The 23,347-nt window shown below is 34.4% G+C and overlaps 2 protein-coding genes across 9 annotated transcripts in view; one reads left to right on the forward strand and one right to left on the reverse strand.

Moving 5' to 3' along the window:
• The window catches only part of MYEF2 (myelin expression factor 2), a 43,692-nt gene extending 27,704 nt beyond the window's left edge, over positions 1-15,988 (forward strand). For 3 of the 8 annotated variants that reach the window (XM_031668726.1, XM_031668729.1, XM_031668730.1), the window contains 3 exons: positions 1,287-1,495; positions 1,575-1,626; positions 7,623-7,816. In XM_031668726.1, the coding sequence (XP_031524586.1) occupies positions 1,287-1,495; positions 1,575-1,626; positions 7,623-7,786 (425 nt within the window). In that variant the 3' untranslated portion in view covers positions 7,787-7,816. Of the gene's footprint in view, positions 1-1,286; positions 1,496-1,574; positions 1,627-7,622 lie in introns of those variants that run through there. The other 5 variants (XM_031668727.1, XM_031668728.1, XM_003900895.4 and 2 more) reach the window with 4 other exon arrangements.
• On the reverse strand, positions 8,179-23,096 carry SLC24A5 (solute carrier family 24 member 5). Its single transcript, XM_031668732.1, has 9 exons — positions 23,015-23,096; positions 21,864-21,947; positions 16,280-16,363; positions 16,083-16,186; positions 15,646-15,746; positions 13,685-13,965; positions 11,477-11,683; positions 9,450-9,551; positions 8,179-8,668 (listed from the first exon to the last, which is right to left on the reverse strand). The coding sequence occupies exons 3-9, from the start codon at positions 16,323-16,325 to the stop codon at positions 8,346-8,348; spliced, it is 1,164 nt and encodes a 387-aa protein (XP_031524592.1). The 5' UTR covers positions 16,326-16,363; positions 21,864-21,947; positions 23,015-23,096; the 3' UTR covers positions 8,179-8,345.
• Between the last annotated feature and the right edge of the window lie 251 nt (positions 23,097-23,347).

A 23,347-nucleotide genomic window follows, 5' to 3' on the forward strand; every position in this document is an offset into this window, starting at 1 on the left:
GCTAAGGTTGAAAGAGGTACTTATTTCTTTTCCTCTTGAACCTTTCCCGTAATAGCATCAAGAGTAGTTGCAACACTGGGGAATGCCGAATCTCCCATCCGTCCATTTCCACTACTACCTTTTAGGTCTTACATTAAGCCTGAATACATGGATTATTTATTATCATTTTTTTAACCTCTTTTGCTTACTGGGACATGTCTGTGAGCTCTCCATACTTTATTGACTTCCTTTAATTGATGAAATTTCACAAACAACATACAACCTATTTAAACTATTCTAAGAGTAAATTCTAAAATCCTGTCAGCTGAAGACATCTACTTCCATTGTATCTTGCTCCTCATTTTATTCTTCCTTCCATCATCTTTTAGCCTCAGCCATTTCCTGTTAGTTCTTACTTCCGTACCTTCCTCTTTTATCTCAGTGTCTGTACTTCTGTTTCCCTGATTTTATATTGGTTATTCACAAAAAGCCAATTTGAGGGTGATGTTGATTTTTAGAATTTCCATGTTTGGGGATATTACGTACAAGACAAAAGGTTTGATAATAAGTAAGATGGGAGTAAGTGAAAAGGACAGGAAATCGAGTCAGTGCATAAGAATGACGTAGGTATGAGTTCGGAGCTAAATTCTTAAGCTCTGGCTAACGGGGAGTGATAGCATTTTTTGTTCCCTTGACAAGTTCTGAATAATATTGAGATTAAAAGTTATGTTTTGCTATGATTATTGAATTACCATGAGAATAAAAACTGGGAAACAGAGGTGAAGATGCTGAGGTGAAAGATAAGGTAGGAAAGGAATATTTGTAGGAGAGTACGGTGAGAGCGGCTTGAGTGCTAGAGTTGTAATAATTTGAATTTATCTCTGTGTATCTTTACTCTAGCAATTATTATGCTTGATATTGGAAAATAAAAATAAGGATAAGAACAACTGTCATGTTATTGGAAGCAGTGATTGGTAGAGGATTTATATATTTATATATTTAATGATCAGAATATAATTTTATACAGTTATATATGTATAATATATTTATACAGTGGCTAGAATTTCTCAGCTAACTAAATATATACTGAAGCAAATTCTGTTCTTTGGAAAGTTATGTTATCTGTATGAAAAAAATTTTATGTTTGTATATTATTTAATTATATAAACAAATTAATTTTCCCCCTTCTTTCTCAAAAATGATTATCTCCTCTTCTTTTCCTCCTTTCTCCTCTTCTCCTTTTCCTTATGTTTTTGAAACAAAAACACAAAATTCCCAAATCCCCCCGTCCTTTCTTGAAAATCCAGGTGGTGGAATGGGTGGCATGAACAGTGTGACTGGAGGAATGGGGATGGGACTGGACCGGATGAGTTCCAGCTTTGATAGAATGGGACCAGGTATAGGAGCTATACTGGAAAGGAGCATCGATATGGATCGAGGATTTTTATCGGGTCCAATGGGAAGCGGAATGAGAGAGAGAATAGGCTCCAAAGGCAACCAGATATTTGTCAGAAATGTAAGCAAATAAATATTAAGGATAATTGAAATTCTTTTTTTTCTTGTATATGTGTTACTAATACCTCTTTTCATTCTAGCTACCTTTTGACTTGACTTGGCAGAAACTAAAAGAGAAATTCAGTCAGTGTGGTAAGTATGCAAATGACTGCAGATATGTTGATATTGATTATGGAGGAAAATTGGTTTTAAACTTTTATACGCTGTGTTTAGACCTTTGCCTGTCCAGATGCCTATTCCTGGATAGTCTTGATAGTGGGCCAGGTCTAATTCCACTTCAAATAAATGAATTATTTCACTATCTTTTGACTTAGAACAGTGCTGTTACTACTAGGTAATAACAAGGTTTAGGTAACAAGGTTTAGGATATATCATATTATTGTTTTTTTGTTAATAAAGATAGGACTTGTTTTATTACCTCATTTTAAAAAGATTAATTGTTTGCATTAAAATTTTTTTTTTCTCGTGAGAAACATTAATAAGTGGTATATTTATTTCCTTGTTTATAGTATAGTGCCACTGCACTATATATAGTGCTTTGTCAGCATAACCACCTGAGATGCTGATGTCCAATTGATAAGGGAGTTAATAGGTGAGACCCATTCTACATACACTGTATTCCTTCCCAACACAGGAAACCTAGGTGGTAGCATACAACCCACTGCCAGGAATGCCTTGGACATGGGTACATTTTGGTTGCCCTTCTTATTCTTTTATAAACTGTTCTTAACCATAATGATACTACTTATACAACCTTAATGTGTTCCATAAGTCTGTGGAAGATTAGGTGGTTTATTACTTTTAAAAAAGAACTTTTTATATACCATACTTACTTTTGTTACAAAATATCTTAATTGACTAAATTCTCACTTTTTGTTTCTTTTGCAATAATGGGAGAATTCATGTGAGTGTTATAAAGTAAAATATTTTTTGCTAGTATTAATATTTTTCTGCTATTGCATGGAATCTCAGAGACTGTAGTCACAATAGGAAGTTACATAAGGTAACATATATATAATTTCTGAGGTCAGGTAGCATATAGATAATTTGTGAGGTCTTGAAGGAATAGGTTTAGTGTTCTGTCACAAAATAACCTTTGTGGCCGCTACAGAGATAATATTATCTCATATTTCTTTATGTCTACTCCTTTGTAGCTTTTATTTATATTAATAGTTATTTGTTCAAGTTTTCTTCCATCCTACATGGAAACTCTTGAAGGCAAGAACTGTCTTTTTATCTTAGCTCCTTTTGTTGCCTCTGTACATATAGTAAGAGTTCATGAAAAGTTTATAAGTTAAGCATTCTGGGTAGATGTTCATTTATTCAGTAATTTATTCATTAAATCCACAAACATATTTTTGGCAGTCTGCTAGGCACTAGAATTTTGAAGGTGAAAAAAGTCAGATACCCTCAAAGAACATACAACATGAATTTGTCTAGGATATTCTGTTGACTCTCTTTCTTGATCATCCTTTTATTTTGCACTAATCAAAAATTCAAGAAAAAGTTGTTGAAAACAAGTTAACTGGTTGATAGTCACCATTAAGAGAAAGCAAAATAGTAAAGTGACATTGAGGTATTGGTCTTTGCAGGAGTGAGAAGATCTACCAGAATGAGTAAGCAGTGTCTGGCAGCAGTGTCTGGCCATGAATCCTGTAGACTACAGAGGAAAGAATGTATATAGGGTCTTAGTGAAATACATCAAATGACAAGCAGTGGCAGCAAGTATAATCTCTGTTGATGTTGTTTCAGTGAAAAAAAATCTCCAAATGAGATATGACATTATGTTAAAAGTAGAAATGAAACTTAGCAAGATAAAGAGAAAAGCAGGACAAAGAAATGACAGTGAAAAGGTGACCAATGTTGAGTTGACTGTTCTTTATTCTTTGTAGTCTGCTTTCCTTTCGAGGTTAGATATGAGCAAGGCTTGCAGCAAACTTCAAGTCTTTGGTGGGCTTCTGGTTGGAGTGGCCTGATGACCTGAGGACATCAGCAATTGCAAGACATTTTTTTGAATGGAAAAAGCATTCTAATCTACATAGAAAATTTTTACAGTATTTTAGCCATATAAAATAATGGTTAAATTATTATTCTTTGCTTTGCTATTTTTGCTCTATCCTTATAATCCTTTTTTGATTATAATTATATTTTAAGATTAATGATTTTTTGTTTTATCAATTCTTTTGTAAAAGTCTCTGACTCTTAGATTTTATATTAAGATAATACCATATTTACACAATTCCCAATATCTCCCTTATTTTTAACCTTGAACTACATTGATGGGAAAGAAAGTTATAATAATACAGAATTAAGTGTCCAGCTATTGACAACTATACAAATTATCTAGCTAGTATGAACTGAACCATCCATTTTTCTGCCATGTCACTTATTTATAAATCTTTTTCTTAGTATGAGACATTTCTGTTTAACATGCTGCAAGCCAGTAATGGCCTCTTGGGCAGTAAAAGGCAGTCTTCTGTTGTTATTCTTCTTCTTGTAAGCCCAAAGAGAGTAAGTATATTCTCTTGCTTGCTTCTTAGTAAAAATCTAGTAGTACTCCATGCATCACCCATAAACAATGTCTGTCAGTAAAGGGTACCACTGGCAACCCCTCTGCTTATAAATTATCTCTAGTGATTAACTGTTTTCGATGGAGTAATTACAAAGGCTGAGTAAATGTTATTTTATGGGTTATATTACCCTCAATAGAACATTTTCTCAACCTTTGTAATTTAGAAAAGATTGCTTTCATATCTTTCCAAATATAACAAGATGAGAAGTAAGTGAATGTAACTGCTATTTTCTAATTCCATCAAGCCCCTGAAGGTAATGTTTTTGACCCTAGCTGGGAAGATACACGTCTTTCCTGTAGCAAAAGAGATCTTTCTTTTTATCTTGCCTTGTATAATTCCTCAGAGAGATGCATTTTCAAAAAGGCTGAGTATAAATAAATTAACCTATTTAGTATTGGACCCCACATCATTTCAGTTTGTACTAATGGGGTCAAATGGGCATAGTCTTTTAAATGTGCTCCCATGTCATCTGTATACTTTAGCTGCATTCTGGCCTTCTGGATCAGTATGATGCAAGACTATAACATTTTAGAACTTCAGCACAAGGAAAACCCATTTTCAATTATTTTTGCTATAAACCATATAAATAGATATAACTTTGTTCCACAGATTTCCATTATGTAGTATTTCTACATCAGTATGCTTGTTAACTGCATGGAAAATGAAGGCTTATGGTAGATTTTATTGATTAAAGTACTTGCTGCTTCAAGCATTTTGAGTGGACTTTAGAATAACTTAAGAGTAAAAATGCAGTAATAGTACAAATGATATATGATGAGCATTCATTGATAGGCACTATCTTTCGTTTGTAAAGAAACAACAGAAAACTTTGCTTTTCTATTCCTTATATCCTTATTATGTTTTCTTATGGTAGAATGTCTGATTTTCCTTTTTTCATCCATGGTTGTGTTAACAGCTTCCTGTAGGCAGTAGATTTTATTGAACATTCTTTAATTTGGTCTATTTTTACATGTGTTTTTTTACCAGCATATCCCAAAATATACCCCACAAGATGTCAATAGGCTGGGTTAAATAAAACAGAAAGGTTTCTTTTACTGTGGGACGAATCTTTTTATTACTAGTATATGTAACAGCAATATGTTTGATTATTCTGTGATATTGATTTCTCGTGGCATACTATTTTGTCCTGTGCTGTTGCCAAAATAGCAGTCCTGTTTTTGTTTTCTTGGAATCGCATAAGATTATTAGATATTTAACTTAGTTGAGGAAGTTCTCAGAGCATATAAAAAGTCAGGCAGGTCTGATTTTAATCAGCTATTTGAAACTATTTTTTTTCTCCTGAATTATTTATCTTTAGAAAAGAAAATATTTTAGTTGCTGTTTTTATAGGATCAGGAAGAAACTTAGAAAATTTATAACTGTTTTTGGTTCTGTCCTGCTGGGATTCTTTTTGGGGGAGCAGTCTAACCATGAAACAAATATTTATGGGCTACTGTCCATATAGCTTGAACATCAGAACTGTAAGAAAGTTCAAGTATCTTAGCTGAGGGATCTTGTCAACTAGAAAATTTTTTAGGTCATTGCGAGGTCAGGAATTTGGAGGTCTGAGTGCTGATTTCTAAACTGAAAGGGACAATTTAAGAGAAACACAAAGAAGAGAAACTGTCCCGAAAGATTGAGAGACAGATTATGCAAGAAATAGTGACATATTTTCCATTGAGGTTTTGAAGAAGATTTCTTGCTTAGGTGAACTTTACTATTGCTAATAAACCTATGATGATCCGGATACTTAAGAAAAACTACATTTTTAGGTAAAATTAGGGTAAGGAAGAACCTTTAACCTTAAAAGTCCTTGAAAATCCTCCACAGTTCTTTTCAAAATAACTGTAAGGTGCTGTCCTTTACTAAGAGCTTCTTTAATTAAACTTGCTTTTTTTCAGGTACCAGCATTCAAGATATTAAGAGGACTCTGGAAATTGTGCTGCATTTATCTTTAAATTGTTTTAAAATGTGTTTTCCAGTTTCATTTTATGATGCTTATTAGAAAGTGTGATTGCTGTGTTTTTGCTTTTTTTCCCCATTTCGTTCCAGTTGTGGGCTGAATATTATTTGGATCTACTTTAACTATTATCATGTAATTTCTCTGGAGATTAGCCTATTTTATAACTTTTCAGAACACATTTAAAGACTATCTGGCATGTGTAACAAGATACTGGTTTTGTCTCAGTATGACATGTATTATCTTAGACCATTTAATTAGTGTTTAGTAGGTGAGCAGTTGACTACCAGTTGGTTTTCAAAAAGAAATGCAGTAATAGGGAGTGGATGAAAAAGTGAAAGTATAAAGTAGTCCATCATGTTATAGGTAAGAGATCAAGATTTCCACAGAAAAAAATCTTCCTTATGGATTGATATTAAAATTTGATCTTACCTTCTGGAAAGGGCTTATGCGGTTTTTTGACAGGCCCTCTTGTTTTTACCTTTCTCCTTTTTTTCCTCCTCCCTTTATAGAGCTAAATATGTCTGGCTGTCTGATTTGGTTGCCAGACTAAAATTAGCCCATAGTGATCTGGCAACTATAATATTTAAAGTCTTCTAACTTGATTTGTTTTGACATGTACATCTAGTGGGGAGGGAAATATTTTGGTAAGTAGTCACACCCTAAATTTATGACCTGTTTGGATTGAGTGACCATGTATTCCAGTTTGCCTGGGGATAGTCTCACTTTACATCTGTTACTTATGTGTAATTATTGATAACTCCCCTTTTACTCTCAAAAGTGTTCTGTTGTAGTGATGAATTCTTGTGGCCACTTTGTATTTTGATAAATGGTATTGATTTACTTCAGATACCAGTCTCTAGAGTTAGCAATGATATAACTACATAAGGACAGGTTTCTGGTTTTCTTCCTCTTTCCTGAAGCTTCTCTGAGATTCTCCTTGACATCACTGTTTTTACCTTTATTGATTTAAATCTATGCTATCTTTTCCCGTGACTATTTCTGTAGCATATTTGGTGCCATTCTTAGACTTTGAGCTCAAATTGTGGTATTGAATAAATGGCTTTGGCACTGTGGTTGCAAAGCAGAATTAGTGGGGCCCTTTGTAGCCTGATAGAAATTAGATTTCTGGTCAGTTGCACTTGTTTGCAGGGGATAAAGGAGTGAAATGAGGATAAAAGGGAAGGAAGAGAGAGATTAGGGAGACTGGGCAGTAAGCAACCATTTATTCTAAAAATAATTTTGTTTAAATGTGTAAGTTTGTCATAGGGCATGGTGAGTTGGTGGCATTTTGTGCTAGCTTGACTTATTGCTCATACAATTAACCTCAGGAATTAGGGATTTAACATAAATAAAATACATTAAATCCTAGGAAAATCTTTCCTGATTTCAATTTTGTATATTCTAATATGTATATATTTATTACTTTATATGAATTGTATTTTACTCCAAATATAATGCTTATATTATTTGTTATTTAAAAAAATGATGTTTTTAATCAAATTATCACAATTGGCTATGAGGAATTTCAAACCTATAAAGTGAAATAGAACTCATTTAAACTGACTAGTAATTCTGTAACTTTTATTTTACAGGTCATGTAATGTTTGCAGAAATAAAAATGGAGAATGGAAAGTCAAAAGGCTGTGGAACAGTCAGATTTGACTCCCCAGAATCAGCTGAAAAAGCCTGCAGAATAATGAATGGCATAAAAATCAGTGGCAGAGAAATTGATGTCCGCTTGGATCGTAATGCATAATTTCAAGCCATGGTTGGAACATTCCTACATCTGTTTTGCTGAATCTCCTAGTAAAAGTCATTTTTTTTTAAAGTAATATTGTATGCTTACAAAAGCTGTAAAAATGAACTTTTAAAACTCCCACCAGCTTTTAACAGTATAATGTTAAAAATATACTGTAATTTTCGTTAATCTCAAGTTTGGGTTTTTAAAGACAGCAAGTCTGGTCATTCAGTTTAAATGAATGGTTATACTGTTTTTAATGAAATAAGCCATTTTCTTGTTGTTTTCAGTACTACATAGTTGGATTTGTTTGTTCTAGTTTCTCCAGTTTTTGTCAACTTATTGTATGGTAAAACAGATTTTTTGCCCCCCAAAAACTTCTGTTTTATAATATGTAATTCTTCATGAAAAGAAAGGGCTCAGCAAAATTAGGATATGATTTTGGTTGGTTTTAAATTACTGTAAGTTTTAGATTCTAAGGTTCAGGATTTTAAAAATTTGATTTAAATGAAGAAATTGATTTTTCTCTCTGCCCCTCCCTGCCATTCATATTTTCTGCATAACACTGTTAATAATATCAACCTCCACAGCCCCTTATTTTATTATTTCCAATAATTCCAAGTTCATATAGAACTGATAATGTAGCAAGCCCCAAGTATGATAATAGGCAGACTATTCCCAACTTTCTGTCTAGTTTCCAGCCATTGAAGTGAACTGCTAAAAAAAGAAAAATAATTGAAACGTTGAGAGAGATGGTTGTGTAAGTTAGTCCTCTGCTGTTTACTTCTATAGGAGCTGATCCATTTATAAATGCAGTTTTAATAAACCATGGAATACCAAGGCACAACATATCAAACACATTGGATCCCACGATGTTAGACATAGCCATATCTCCTTTCCCTACAAAAGAAAAGCATATTGTTAAAATGTGCTTACCAATACTGTATTTTATTAATTTTCATAAGAAAAGAAACACTGGATACTTTTTTGTTGTTGGTTCATTTTGGAAAATTGTTAGAGCAAAAGTCTTACTGAATTTGTATTTTTAAATTTTTCTTGGGTTAGTATTTAAAGTCTTAACATTTATTTAATTATATTTATTAAACCATTTTTCAATAAGGTATCTAGCTTACTTGTTGCTTTTCATTGTAATTTAACATGGTCAATTACTATTTAATGCACATTTCAAATGAATATTATTTGGGGGATTAGATTGTGTGAAATTAACCTGCTATTATATAGTAAACTCTTCCTCTTGAGTCACTTTTTTTTTCCCCTTCAAAGTATGTTACTGAGGAAGTAAACTTTTTTTTTTTTTTTGAGACTGAGTCTTGCTCTGTTGCCCAGGCTGGAGTGCCATGGCGTGATTTTGGCTCACTGCAACCTCCGCCTCCTGGATTCAAACAATTCTCCTGGCTCAGCCTCCTGAGTAGCTGGGATTACAGGCGCATGCCACCATGCCGGGCTAATTTTTTAATTTTTAATAGAGATGGGGTTTCACCATGTTGGTCAGGCTGGTCTCAAACTCCTGACCTTGTGATCCACCCGCCTCGGCCTCCCAAAGTGTTGGGATTACAGGCGTGAGCCACCACGCCCGGCCGGAAGTAAACATTTTTAAAGCTACTTTTACTCATTCTAGCCATGTAGAATACCATTGCAGCTTGAGGGACTTAGTTCTTACCTTTTCTTGCGACCAACACGCTTGTAATTGTGTCTGGTATGCTTGTTCCTGCTGCTAATAAAGTAAGGCCCATTACTGTATCTGGAATTTCTAGTGTTTCCCCTGTAATAAACAGATACTTCAGGTTACAAATCTTAAAGAGTCACTAACCATCTTTTGCAGTTATTTTGGGTATTTCCTTCCTGAACAAAAATAAAATAGGCAGATTTAGAATTCAGAGCCAATATGTGCTTGCTTAGTTTTTTAGCTAGCAACATATTTGAATCAGGCTGGTAATTTGGGTAACCCAGGTAGCACAGATTTTTAATGACATATCTAAAGATGTGTGTAACAGCCAAAATTCTGCCAATGAGAAATTTTCCTGTTTGATATTCTTACGGAAGATGTTTATGTCCACCATTATCTCATCAGGGCTGTGCTGAATATTTGCTAATGAGAGTGATCATTCCTGCTTTTCTTTCTTAAAAATTTTTATTAAATTAGAGTTAAGCAAATTAATTATAGCTATCTTTAAGCTATAAATGTGTTAACATGTATATATATCATTTATTACATTCTACTTTAGTGATATACCTTAATTTAGTGGGCTTTGGCAGGGTGGGGAGGGGGAACATTCATTAATCTCTCAGGAAAACAAAACCTGTTTGTTTTCTACTTGAGTCTAACATATGGTCCCAATTTATTAATACTTCTGTTAAATTTGATGTCAGGTCAACATTGATCAGAAATGTATTTATTCTCAGAAACAGAACCAGAGAGAAGTTAAAAAAAGTTAAAACATATGTAACTGTTCTTTTAATGTTGTAATTGAAAACTTGGTTTAGCATCTTTTTTTCTTTTTCTTAAAATGCCAATTAAAATAACTTAATTAGAAAGTAGCTTATTTATTGCATGCTTACATATTGATACTGGAATTGGAATTGGTTAATTTCTATTACTGGCTTTGCTAGAATTCATACGTGCATAAATAACACTAATATTTATAATCTTGGGGGGCTGTTCTGTGATCTATTACATGATTTTTGCTCTCTTTTTATTTTCCTAATATCAAGTGTGTTCTGGCTGAGTGAATTTGGATAGATATAATATGCAAGCTAATTGGACTTTTTCATTTTTCTCATTAAAAAAGGAAGAAATAATCTGCTTTTTGCTGGCATACTATTCTAAGACTTACACTAATTTGGGAAAAGTCAAGGGTCAACAAATTTTTGTGTCTGTGAGGGGCCAGATATTAATTATTTAGGCTTTGCAGGCTGTATGATTTCTGTTGCAGTTACTCAGCTTTGCAAATGTAGTGTGAAAGCAATCATAGATAATATGTAAAACCTTACTAATAAAAACAAGCTGGGTTATTTTGGCACACAGGCAGTAGTTTGTTCACCTCTACTATAAGTTAATTTGGGTTAACCTTTGTAGGAGAAATTACAGATTATTTTTGTCTTTGTTTATAGTTTTTTTGTTTAGAGACTATAGTGGATTATGGCCAAGCAGCAGTAGTTAGTTAAGTCTTAATCATGAAGGTGGTAGAAACCTAGAATAAAACTTTTATACCCTTTTCACTCATTTCATAGTATGTTTGTAGTGCCATGTTGAAAAGTCAAATAAAATATAATCCGGTTAAGCAGTGAGCACCCATTGTTTTCCCAAAAATAGAGCTCCTTGCTTTTTTTTTTTTTTTTTTTCATTATGGAATGGAATTCAATATAAAGAGTATTGTGGATCCCATGGAATGTGATTAAATTATTAGCATAATAAAAAGACATCCTATGAATTTGATTTCATTTATAAGATCTCTTGAATTGTACCCCAGGCTGAATAACAGTGGAAGATACAGTTTATATATAATATGCAACTCACAAACCCAAATGATCTTGTTATAGTAATACTTAATCATTTTGTAAATGGTACTAATCTTCAGTCTTGCTGAAAAGAAATTTGCTGTGTAGCTAGACTACTTTGAGTGAACATATGCAATTCGTTCATATATGAAAATTTTCAAGTTGTGCTATTGTACTTAAAATACATACCAGTTATTGTGACCATCCAAACCAGGATATATGTAAATGCAGATATCCATATTGCAGACATGGAAAAGGTTATTACAAAGTAGTTTTTCCAAAACTTTGTTCTACAATCTGGTGTGGTTAGAAAAAGTAATGTAATAATAGGAAGGGATAATACCCAAAAAATTCTTTTTAAGTCTGCTTCAGGCATGTTGAAAACACTTGGTGGATCTGTTGTGGAAAAATTAAACACTTTTGAGTTTTCTCAAATGGCTAATTAAGTTATGCCTATTTAGAAAGCTATATTGAAATAAATTAGCTGTATCAGTTTTTAAAAGGCTGTTTAAAACATTTGAGTACCTCATTACTGATATTGCTGGTGAAAGAAACTAATTGAAACTTGAGGACAGACAATGTAAGATGTGATACTCAGCACTTCTTTATTTGGGGCCTTAAAGCTATCAAAATGTCTTGGACCATTCGCTAAATATATTATAGATAGTGTTTATGAAGTGTCAGTTGGACATCTCATGTGGATTGTCTTCAGTAACTTTTTGCTTAAGGGATTAACCTGGCTTCTAACTTGGCTACTCCAGTTGTCTCCACTTCACAATATTGATGATGCCTCTGCCTGCTCTATGTACCAGATAATGTATACTTAGAGAATATGAAATAATGATAGCATAATTTTTTTTATTAGGTTGCATATCCTAATTCTTATTGGAAGTTTTTTTTTTTTTGCCCTATTTCATTACTATGTTATTTATTAAATTCAGACTTTACCACAGTTCATAGAAAGAACCTTAAAATAGGAGGTAGTATATCATCTAAAATATAATTTATGAAAACTGAGTATATTACTTTATTCAATTTAATTTAGTAGAAGGATAATGATAATATATTGGATAAAAATTAGAATTGACTTTAAAATTGTTCAAAATTTGGCATTTACAAAATAATGTAATAATTGGATCAAATTATGTCAAAACTAATGCTAGTACAACAACTCATAAAAAGTTGGTCAAGTTTCAACCAATGTGCCATTAAGTAATATTGGATATAATTTCAACATAATCAAAGAATTTGGATTGGTTTTTTTGCGTTTCTTATTGTAAGCTTAACTTAGAGATGTGTACCTCTTACACCTGAAAGAGGAGAAGCTAAAATTTTTGTAAAAAGGGGGAAAAGTCATGTTCTAAAAGTTTAAGTAGTACATTAGAATAAGTACCCTCCTAAAGGCTTAATTAAAATTAGAATCTGTTTTGGACAACCACTTTATAAAAAGGTAACCCATGAGCTTATAATTCTGACCATAGCTGAATTTGACTTCCTACTGAACATAGTTACCTAAATGTTTTGCTACTGCTTTAAACAATGGCAAACCTCAACTGCTTCTCTTCTTTCTTCCAAACCAGCCCCTGTTCCTGAGTTCCCAGTTTTAATATGTGGTGTTCCCATGTTCTCAGTCAAGATTAAGACATAGGAATTGTCTTTGTTCCTTTTTCTGGCCCCATATAGTCTTGGTGATGCTTCCTTCATGTAGTCTCACATCTGTTCTCATTTATTCCCACCACTTTCACTTGGTCTAGGCACCTAGTAAACACATCAGCTGCTGTAACAGCCTCTTACCTCCTTGTCTCTTACTTCATATTTTAGTTTGGTAAACATCGCTTAGGGTAACATTACTAAGATAACAGTTCTAACAATTTCTCTCCTCAGAAACCTTCCAAGATTCTTAGAATAGCATTTAAGATTCTTCTTATCCTATTCCTTTCTACCTTTCCTCTTCTTCCTTACTATGCATATACTGTGCTCTATGTGTTTTATCTCTGCATCATTTATGAAATAAAGACCTCAGTAGCTGCTACTTATTGGTCATAACATCATGTCATAGTTAAAATCTTTCCTGTCAAGCAAGGCCCAATTTAAATGCTCCCTTCTTTGTGAAAATCTCCTATCTGTCCTCACCACATTTTGACACTGTCCCATTTGTGAACCACAGTCACACTTCATTTCTTTCTCTTTTTATGGTACTTAACGTTTATATTTTAGCTATTTTGTATTTCCTATGATACTGGAAATTCCTTAAAAGTAGGGACTTAGTCTTTATCATTTCTGAGTCTTCACAGTCTTTTTTGCATAAAAAGCACACCATACTTGCTGAATTGAAATGAAATTTTAAAGTTTTTCTTTTGTGAATAGACTTAATAATGGGCAAGATTTAGTGATTACCTTCAGAAACCTGACTAAGACCATGTAAACTTATAGAGAGCTGAGAGTAGCCAGAATCTTCATAAAATATTCCACTGTCAGTTCTTGATTGCCGACGAATGAATGGTTGACCTTCATCTTCCCATCCCATTAGTAGCTGTTGTTCACTTCTTTCCATAGCTTTGGCAAGACAGGTGCAGCAAGGACTGCATTTCTTTATAATATATTGGTTAATTTTAATGTCAAAACACAGCACCAAAACATATAATCCATATATCAAAAGCAGTAAAGTTCCTTCATACCTATAAATTAAGAGAAATTTGTGTTTTTAAATTAAAAGTGAAAGTCATTTTAGAGTTGATAGCTTTTGGGCAGTATTGATTGAATGATTTTCTAACAAAAGTAGCCATAGAACAATCAAACATTTCTAGATATTTTTTGTTTTGTAGATTTTTCCAAACTTGGTTACAGCATTATTATAAGTTTATTGATAAAAGCCGGACACTTCTATGTGTGTTTTGTTTTTTTTTTTTTTAAAAAGATCAACAAACTCATTTTTACTTGTGGATTCCTTCCAAATGGTAGGTATAAAAATGCAATGAAAATGATAATTGGAGATTTTCAAAATAAATGTAAAATTAATATATAGTGGTGAACATTTTCTACCTCAGCTCATTGGCATAATACATTCCCCAAAATACATAATAATTATAAAATAATATAGTAACTGTGAAGTTATTTCAACTGTTCAAGTTTTCTAATATAGGAACTTTGTGTAAAATATTATTCAGAATATAGGAGGCTTTGGCTGGGATTTTTCAGTTTGTCATCATTTTTAATGATTTGAATGTAGCTGAATTTGGCTTATAGTCACAAGAAAACAAGATGTTCTAAAATATAAAATTATACCCTGGGAACCAAGAACTGTTTCCCTGTACTCTGGCAGTTAGCTAATGCCATTACATTTGAACCTTGAATTTACCTTTTATAGCCAGTGAATCTCTGTCTGCTACATCTTCTGATTTCTCTAATTGAGGAAGCATTATCTTGGATACTTTCACAGCCACTGTCCCTTACAGACAACTGCTGAATTCTAGAAGGATTTCTACTCTACCAACACAGTGTCTTAGGGACACAGACTAGAAGACAGGATGATTAGTTTAGAAATTATGCTTCTGGCTAGGTTTGAAGTTTCTTGATAGCAGATACTATGCTGTACTGCAAAGTTGTGGTTCTCCAGATGGACACCATTACATTTTTTTTTTTGCGTATTTTTCTGGTGTCCTCTGGAAGTTATGCAATGTGTAACCTGTGTAGCTGTGTTTTGCATTTCATTATCCCTTATGATATCTAGCATAGTGGTAAGAATCTAGTGGGTGCCTGCTACTTACTAGTTGAAAAAGTTTGTCTCTGTCCACTCAGTCACCACATTTTTCGTTTTCTTGGACCAGCTAGGCAGAGAGATTACAGGGAAAGCAAACAGTTTTTAATATTAAAAGCTAAGCATTGTTGGTTCTTAGAGGAAGGCTATAGTTTCTCTGAGCATCAGAAGTTTGGAGGAATTTAAAAAGACTTCTTTTACTTCCTCTACCATCCTTCTCCAGTCTTTTGTGACCATGATCACTTCTAACCAAGGCAAGGTGAGCGGTAACCCAGCAGAAGAAAAAGTCAACTGTTGTGGCTTTAATAGACAACAGAAGTTGGGAAACTTACTGAATAGGCAGCCAGTGGGGAGAAGGAAAAGTGATGGTCTCCAGTGACTAGTGAGAGAAAAAAGGAGACTGTGAAGTGACTAAAAAGAAATTGCAAACTAGTGAGAAGAATACAATCAGCAATTGTGATAAGGTTAACTCAGAGACCTGTTGGAATATGGTATAGAAGTGGCAGATTATATGAAATAATATTTCTGAAAAAAATTTTACTGAACCATCAGAAATTCATAAAATCTCTAATTTTTACATAAGAATTATTTTCAAGCTTACCAGTAAACGTGGTTGTCATATATTATACCAAGAACCGCTGCTACACTAATTGCGTACGCTGCACAGTCTCTGAATAGGGGCCAACATGATAGTGTTGAAACCTGTAATATGATGTTATTTCCATTACATTGTAACTTCAAGTACAATCCTTAGTGTAATACTAAAATTGTTTATATATTTGTAGTTAAATATTGTTATCTTTTGCATATTGCTTAGAGAAAAAAATGTAAAATTGTGTTCTAACACATGAACTTTCATAAATCTGACCAAGAGCTATTTGTGGATTAACATTAAATTGAATACATGCTGTTTTTCTACTGATTAATAAATTTGATTACACATATTATTAGTGCCCTGTTGTCCATCCCAGACGACGAACAGTTATCTTTAGAATTTTTTTAAGACAATACATTTTGTTGAATGGTTTTGTTACATACCATGTTAGATAGCAAGCCACAGGCAGCACAGATGCCAAGGAGATTATAAATTGCAGATCCAAGAATGGTGCTAATGCCAATATCTCCCTTTGTGATAAATACACCTATGTGCAAGATAGTAGCAGCTAAGTTAGTGTTAACTTGAAGAAAATAAAAATCACACTGAGTAAGCAAAAAGTATAAGGAGCAATATTTACCTAGGAAGGCAGTAACTAATTCAGGAGCTGAACTACCCGCTGCCATGAAAGTTGCGCCTGCAACATCCTGAGACAATCCAAGGGCTGAACATAAATGAAATGATTGTTAGGCCTAATAAAGTGAAAGAGTATGTCTTTACCACTAAACACAATAGATACTCAAAGCTACAGCTTCAATAAAACCACTAATATTTACTTAAAGTAGAAAAATAAAATACACAGATTAAGAGTCTAGTGTTTTGCTTCTTTATGACTTCATTACTTAATCCTTCTATAGAAAGGGTGAGGGAAGGCCAGGAGACTAAAGGGAGTATCCTGAGTGCCAAATACGGGGTTATTTGGAACCCAGAAAAGTGTTTATAGCAGGAGGGCTTGTAGGTGAGTAGCAACAGCATGACTTTGAAAATTAAGATAATTTGGAAATCCTAACCCAACTTCAAAGAAGAAAAAAAAGATAGTAGTTTTTTAGATGTGTAATGCAGCTGAACGGAGCTTGTTCACACATCTGTTAAGTCATTTCAACCGTCCATTCAAATTTTCTGGTATAGGAACTTTGTGTAAAATATTATTCAGAATATGGGAGGCTTTGGCTGGGATTTTTCAGTTTGCCATGCAGAGAATTTTTGATGATTTGAATGTAGCTGAATTTGGCTTATAGTCACATCCAGAGAACACAGATATTCTAAAAAAATTTATGGTTTCAACCTTGTCTAATTACAAATGAGAGAAATTACTTAACTAGATTTAATATTGTATAGTCTATTGATTTAAAACATGGATCTATTAAAATTTTCCTCTAGAATAGGAATATAAAAAAATACTGTAATACTACAAATAGTTTGTGTCTATCCACCAGGCTTACAAGCATGCAAGTTCATAAACTTTAGTGACTGACAAGATGAGAGTCTTAAGAAATTTTTTGTCCTTTCAATTTTAGGGCCAAGGGACCTACCATGGGAAGGAACAGAGAAAGCTTTAGGCCGAGATAGGTTTGCATAAGAAATAATCTCCAACCAGGCTTTACTGATAAACGAAAAACTAGCCAATAGAGGTAGCATGTCATACATTAAACTATCTACCCTAGGTCACAAAGTATCAAAGAACTAGAATTTGGGTTTTCAAGACTTGATGGCAACTCTTTGTTGATGTTTATTGTCATTTACTATACCTTCAGTCTTCCCAGATACTCAAACTCTGGTGTGCTTGGTTGAGTCCTTGTCACAGGTGGTTGGTATTTCCTTCTTATTCTTGTCTCTGGGACCACCTGTTGCCTGCACTCAGGTCGACCTTGTTCTCTAGTCTGCTGGGACTGCATTTGAGCTTATTGATTCCTTTTTGGTTTCTTGGTGTGGCAGATTGTATACTACAGCAATAGTTATGGTATTTTTCTGCTCCACATAGATTTCCAGAACCCTTTAATCCCCTACATAAAAGGTGATACAACTTCCTTAGTGTAATCACAGAACATTTCCCTTAAGCTACGACATGGTAAGTCCTACTACTTCGTTGAAACCCCCATACTGGAGAAACCTCATGAAAAGCCCATGTAGAAATAGAGATGTCTAAGGAATTGCTGCTGTTTCAGTCCCCAGAGTTTGAAACTTCACAGCCTAGGCACCAGACATGTGAGAGAGTGAGCTCTCGGATGATTCTAGCTCCATCCTCTGACCATAGCTGCACAAAAGACCCTGAGCGAGAACTACCTAGAGTAGCTCAGTAAACACCCAAAACCGTGGAAAGTAGTTGTTGTTTTTAGCCACTAGTTTTGGGGTGATAGTTAAGTCAGCTGGTGGTTCATTTATTTGTTGCATTTATTGAGTACCTACTATATGCCAGATGCCTTTTTAATGTGCTAGTAATATGACAGTGAGCAAAACAGACAAACATTCCTGCTCTCACAGAGCTTTCCTTTTAATAAGGGAAAGCAGATAAGATAAGAAAAATAGGTATGATGTTAGAGATAAGTTGCAAAGAGTAAAGGCAGGGAGGGGAGAAAGAGAAAAATGTCCGAGAGGAAGGACTGAAATTTTAGATTGGATAACCAGAAAGGACTTAATTGAGAAGATAACTAAAGACTTTGAAATGAGGAACAAGTCACTTGTCTACCTGGGCTAAAAGTATTCTATGCAGAATAAATGACTGCAAAGGTTCTGAGGTAGAGGCTAGCCTGTGTGGTGTAGAAACAGAAGACATGCATGTCTAGAATGAACAGTGTCAAGGGAAAGCAGTAGGTGATGAGATTAAAGGTAACAGGCAGATCATGTAAGGTCTTGTGGATCCTAGTAAGGACTTTGGCTTTCATTTTGAAAGATGTGGGAAGTACTTAGAAATCTGTCATCCATATACTGTCTGCTGATGATACCAGCTCCAGTCATTAATTTTATCCCTTGGGGTAATTTGGTCTGAGAGATCCAACCAGCCCTAATCTGAGCTATTTTGACACCTGAAAAACCATTGTGAAAAGTTCTCTTGGGGTGGTTAGAATTATTTAGGCCAGGCCCTCTATTCTGTTTGCCTTTGGTCATGTTGCTTGCTGAACATCTACCTGCAGTGACTAGTGAAGGGTGAGAAATAAATGATTTGTGTAGTTTACATTGTATCCTAGTGCTTTTGGTGTTGTATAAAGGAATACCTGAGACTGGGTAGTTTATAAAGAAAAAAGGGTTTATTTGGCTCATGATTCTTCTGACTGGAAAAGTTCAAGATTGGGCATCTGGTGAGGGCCTCAGGCTGCTTCCACTCATGGTGGAAGATAAAGGGGGAACTGGTGTGTGCAGAGATCACATGGTGAGAGAGGAAGTAAGAGAGAGAGGTGGGTGGTGCCAGGCTCTTTTAAACAACCAGCTCTCTAAAGGAACTAAAGAGGGAGAACTCACCCCCTAGGAAAGGATTAACCCTCATGATCTAAACACCTCCCATTACTCCCCACCTCCAACATTTGGGATCAGACGCTGTTTTTATTTTACCACAGAAACCCGATATAATAATGGCACTTAGGCCAATTATAACATGGTGGGTGATTGAATCTTTTTTGTTTACACGTTGTGGCACTGGCACCATAATCACCCTCATTCTGTTTTTTCCTGGTGGAAAAAAATAGTTATTTGGAAGTTTTCTAGCACATTCTAGAGAATTTATAGATTTAGTGCTGCTGGATATTACCATGAATTGTCTTTCCAAATCAAATCAGGGCTAGATAATATGTGGAAGAAATTGAAAAAGAACGGAATGCCTTATCGTAAAATAACTGCCCCAACACTGCAGCTGAATACTGAACAATCTTTGTTTAGCATTAGCTGAAGAATGCTTCATTAGAAAACTCAGTCTCAAGGTAGGACAATAGGTGGTTCTTTAGAAAAGTTTCAGTCTCAAAAGGCAGTAAGAATAAAGCTTGTTCCTATTCACTGCACTCAAATTATGAAAGGAAAGATTTTGTACAGAAGGATGGATAAAACTTAAAGGTATTTTAACAAATTATATCTTAATGTTCTAAGAATATTTTATAAAATGTTTTATACCTCTGAACTTTAGAATAGACTAGCTTTGTCTTCCTTGACCTTTTGGGTAACATTTCTTTCTGCTATAGTTTATTATTAAAGATAAATTTTTCTAGTTTTTTCCTCCCACAGCTATTATTCTTTTTTTCCACTCTAAAGGAATAATCACATATCCTGGAAGATATAGCAGAAATGTTCAACTTGAGTTTTCTCTATAGTTTTAGGTACCAACACATTGTTTATATAAAGCACAACTTCATGGTAATGAGCTGATTATGAAAATTCATCAGACATTTTCTTTTTTTTTTTTTTTTTTGAGACAGAGTCTCGCTTAGTCGCCCAGGCTGGAGTGCAGTGGCGCGATCTCGGCTCACTGCAAACTCCGCCTCCCAGGTTCACGCCATTCTCCTGCCTCAGCCTCCCGAGTAGCTGGGACTACAGGCGCCTGCCGCCTCGCCCGGCTAATTTTTTGCATTTTTAGTAGAGACGGGGTTTCACCGTGTTAGCCAGGATGGTCTCGATCTGCTGACCTCGTGATCCGCCCGCCTCGGCCTCCCAAAGTGCTGGGATTACAGGCGTGAGCCACCGCGCCCGGCCCATCAGACATTTTCTTAAATGTGTTCTTTTCTGTGATGCCATGTTAGAAAGTTTATAATGGTTTTTGAAAATCTCCTTCTGGAAATATGATATAGTAGGAAGAATATTAAACCAAAACTAAGACCTGGATTCAGCCCTGCCAGTAACTTGATATGAGACTTAACTTATTTAGACAAGCCTTATTTTGCCGTCTGTGAAATGGAGGATCAGACTACACAATCTAAGGTATTATCTATTTTTTTCAATCTTTACTCAAAGTTGTAGAATGTGAATTCTGTTTTAAGACTGTATACCACTTTTTAATTTTTAATTAAATTTCTTTTATAATACCTACCCCCCACCCCCAAGTCTACATTACCAAAATTTAGACTATGAAGGGGAAAAATAGAGGAATACTTTTATCATTGTATTTTAACCACTGCTATCATTTTAATGTATCTAGTCCTTTTCACAGTGGAAATTTTAATATAGTACAGCCATAGGCTATATGCAATTTGGTGTCCTCCGGCATCATTTAAAAAAGTCTGCAAACTTTTGTGCTTTGTGAATGGATTAGAGTTTTAGAAACAATCAAAAGTCTATCAGATCCAACTCTAGCAACTATGGTGAGTAGTCATGCTGAGTCATACAATTTAGGGTCCAAAACGAAGTGCAACAGCAAACTGATGTCTCTTTTATGATTTGCAAAACTGGTTCTGAAATTAATTTCAAAGGCATTCCTAGAAATATTTTGAATGGAATAAATGCCTAGAGGGGAGAAATAGTTACTGACAGTCAGGAATACATGACTGCATGTGTATACTCTGGGATGTTTTTAACAAGAAATAAGATAACTTGATTACCTTAATTTACCAACTCATATTCTGAGCAATGAAAAAATGAATTCTGAAACCTGTAATGCTTTTAAAGGCCCGATTCCACTGAAAAAGACTCTCCCTATCCCCAATCTAACAGCTATAATATTACAGTGGATTTCCACCTGCCCTTAGCCTATCATATGAAACATACTTCTTTTATACAAGACACTTTACCTCCAAACCTAACAATTACTTCATTGTTTGTTCCATAACTTTCCCAAGGCCACACAGGTAATAAATGCAGAGGTGGGAAGGGAACCTAGATCTTTTTGACACCAAGAAGCTGCCCTTTCAGCTATCCATGTGGGCAAAGTAAAGAGATAATACATAACTTTATTATTATTTCTTGTTCCTGCAATAGCATCTTGGTAAAATACTGAGTACCTAGCACTTATTTAGATCTATATGCCTGGTATAGATTTAGATGCAATCCAAAGGGACCACAATTTAGATCAGAGAAAAAAGACCAACAAAGAGGATGAAACGCTCTTAGGAGAATGAGTGTGTAGCAGGGAGGAAGCACTATTCTTAGATTCTTTGTTCTTTAGTAAAGCTTTTGCTTCTGTAAATTTCATGAGGATTAAAAATCAAACAATCCCCTGAAACTGTAGGCTATCCAAATGCCATACTCACAGAATTATTTGAATCCCAATTTTTTCAATTTGGAAACAATTCTACCTGGAATTAAAACTTGCATTTCTTTCTTATTGCCTATTTCTGAAACATAAAGTAGAACATAAGCAAATATTAGTCCAAAGCAGAGTAAGTGAAAATTTTTTGAAATAAAAAGTAAATATTTAAGTATATTTCCCCAAAACCTTATTATGATCATTTTCATGTAAGACGTGTTGTAATTCAAAGGTATCAGTGTGGTAGAGAGGTTATATCTAATTGAATGGTATATTAGCGTAAATTTTTTTTTTAAAGTTTCGTAGCTGGCTCACTGTGGAATTTGGACTCTATCAAGTGACCAATCTTAAGGAGTTCTCAGAGTTTTCTATGTATATAATTTGGAAAAATATGAAGAAAGCTGCTTAGAACAGTGGTTCAATACCTCTGAGATCCCCATTACATACCAAAAGGATATTTTGTTTTCATTTTATATCAGCTTTTGTGTTTCTAAAATTAAACTGCTTAAAGAGAGTAGACATACTGGTCCTATTTGGTCTTTAAGTGAATGTAGTTTATATTATATTTTTAATGTGTATTATATATTGGCTTATATTTAAATTCTTTAAATTTAAATTATATTTAAAAGTGACTTTTTAAACAATAAAAGATGAAGTAAAATGGTATAGATGCTAATGTAAATGAAATAAAAGGAACTTTAAACAGAATATTTTTAAATTTTAATTTTTATATATTTATTTATTTTGAGATGGAATCTTGCTCTGTCGCCCAGGCTGGAGTGTAGTGGCACGGACTCAGCTCACTGCAAACTCTGCCTCCTGGGTTTCAGCGATTCTCCTGCCTCAGCCTCCTGAGGAGCTGGGATTACAGGCCAGGTGCCTGCCACCACACCCGGATAATATTTGTATTTTTGTGGAAACGGGGTTTTACCATGTTGGCCGGGCTGGTCTCAAACTCCTGGGCTCAAGTGATCCACCCACCTTTGCCTCCCAAAGCACTGGGATTATAGGCGTGAGCCACTGCTCCCGGCCTAAACAGAATATTCCAAAGATATTTAAGGTATAGTTTAAAGTTGTCACATGGCTTATTAGATAAAATAACTGTTTTAATAACCCTACTTCCTACCTTGTCAAATAGACCTTACTTTTATTTACCTTAAATTTGGTGTTCAAGTTCTAGCAGCTGCACCGTAGATTTGGTTATTTGCTCCAAAAATACTTAAATAGGCTTTGGTATTCCCCATCTCCACTTTCATCTTTCCTGAGTAAAGGATTCTAACCTCTGTAGTCTGTTCTTATGTAACAATGAACATTCACTGAATGTTTTCTATGTGCCGTACTTGTGTAAGCAGTTCACTTGTGTTTCTTCATGCACTTGTCACACAACGCTGTGAACTGAAAGTTGTAATCATCCTGTTTCACAGCTGAGATAACAGAGGCAGAGGGAAGTTAGGAACTTTGCCCAAGGTCACAGTGCTAGCAAATGGC

The sequence above is a fragment of the Papio anubis genome, chromosome 7, assembly GCF_008728515.1.
Source record: "Papio anubis isolate 15944 chromosome 7, Panubis1.0, whole genome shotgun sequence".
NCBI lineage: Eukaryota > Metazoa > Chordata > Mammalia > Primates > Cercopithecidae > Papio > Papio anubis.

Bases quoted from the DNA above. Each gene is read 5' to 3' on its own strand.
- SLC24A5 (XM_031668732.1), bottom strand. From the start codon at position 16,325: ATGGCAGCGGGTAGTTCAGCTCCTGAATTAGTTACTGCCTTCCTAG. The intron at 15,747-16,082 runs GTATGTAACAAA...ATCATATTACAG, and splicing joins GTGGCTTGCTATCTAACATG to GTTTCAACACTATCATGTTG. The intron at 8,669-9,449 runs GTAAGAACTAAG...TTTCTTTTGTAG, and splicing joins CGTGTTGGTCGCAAGAAAAG to GGAAAGGAGATATGGCTATG.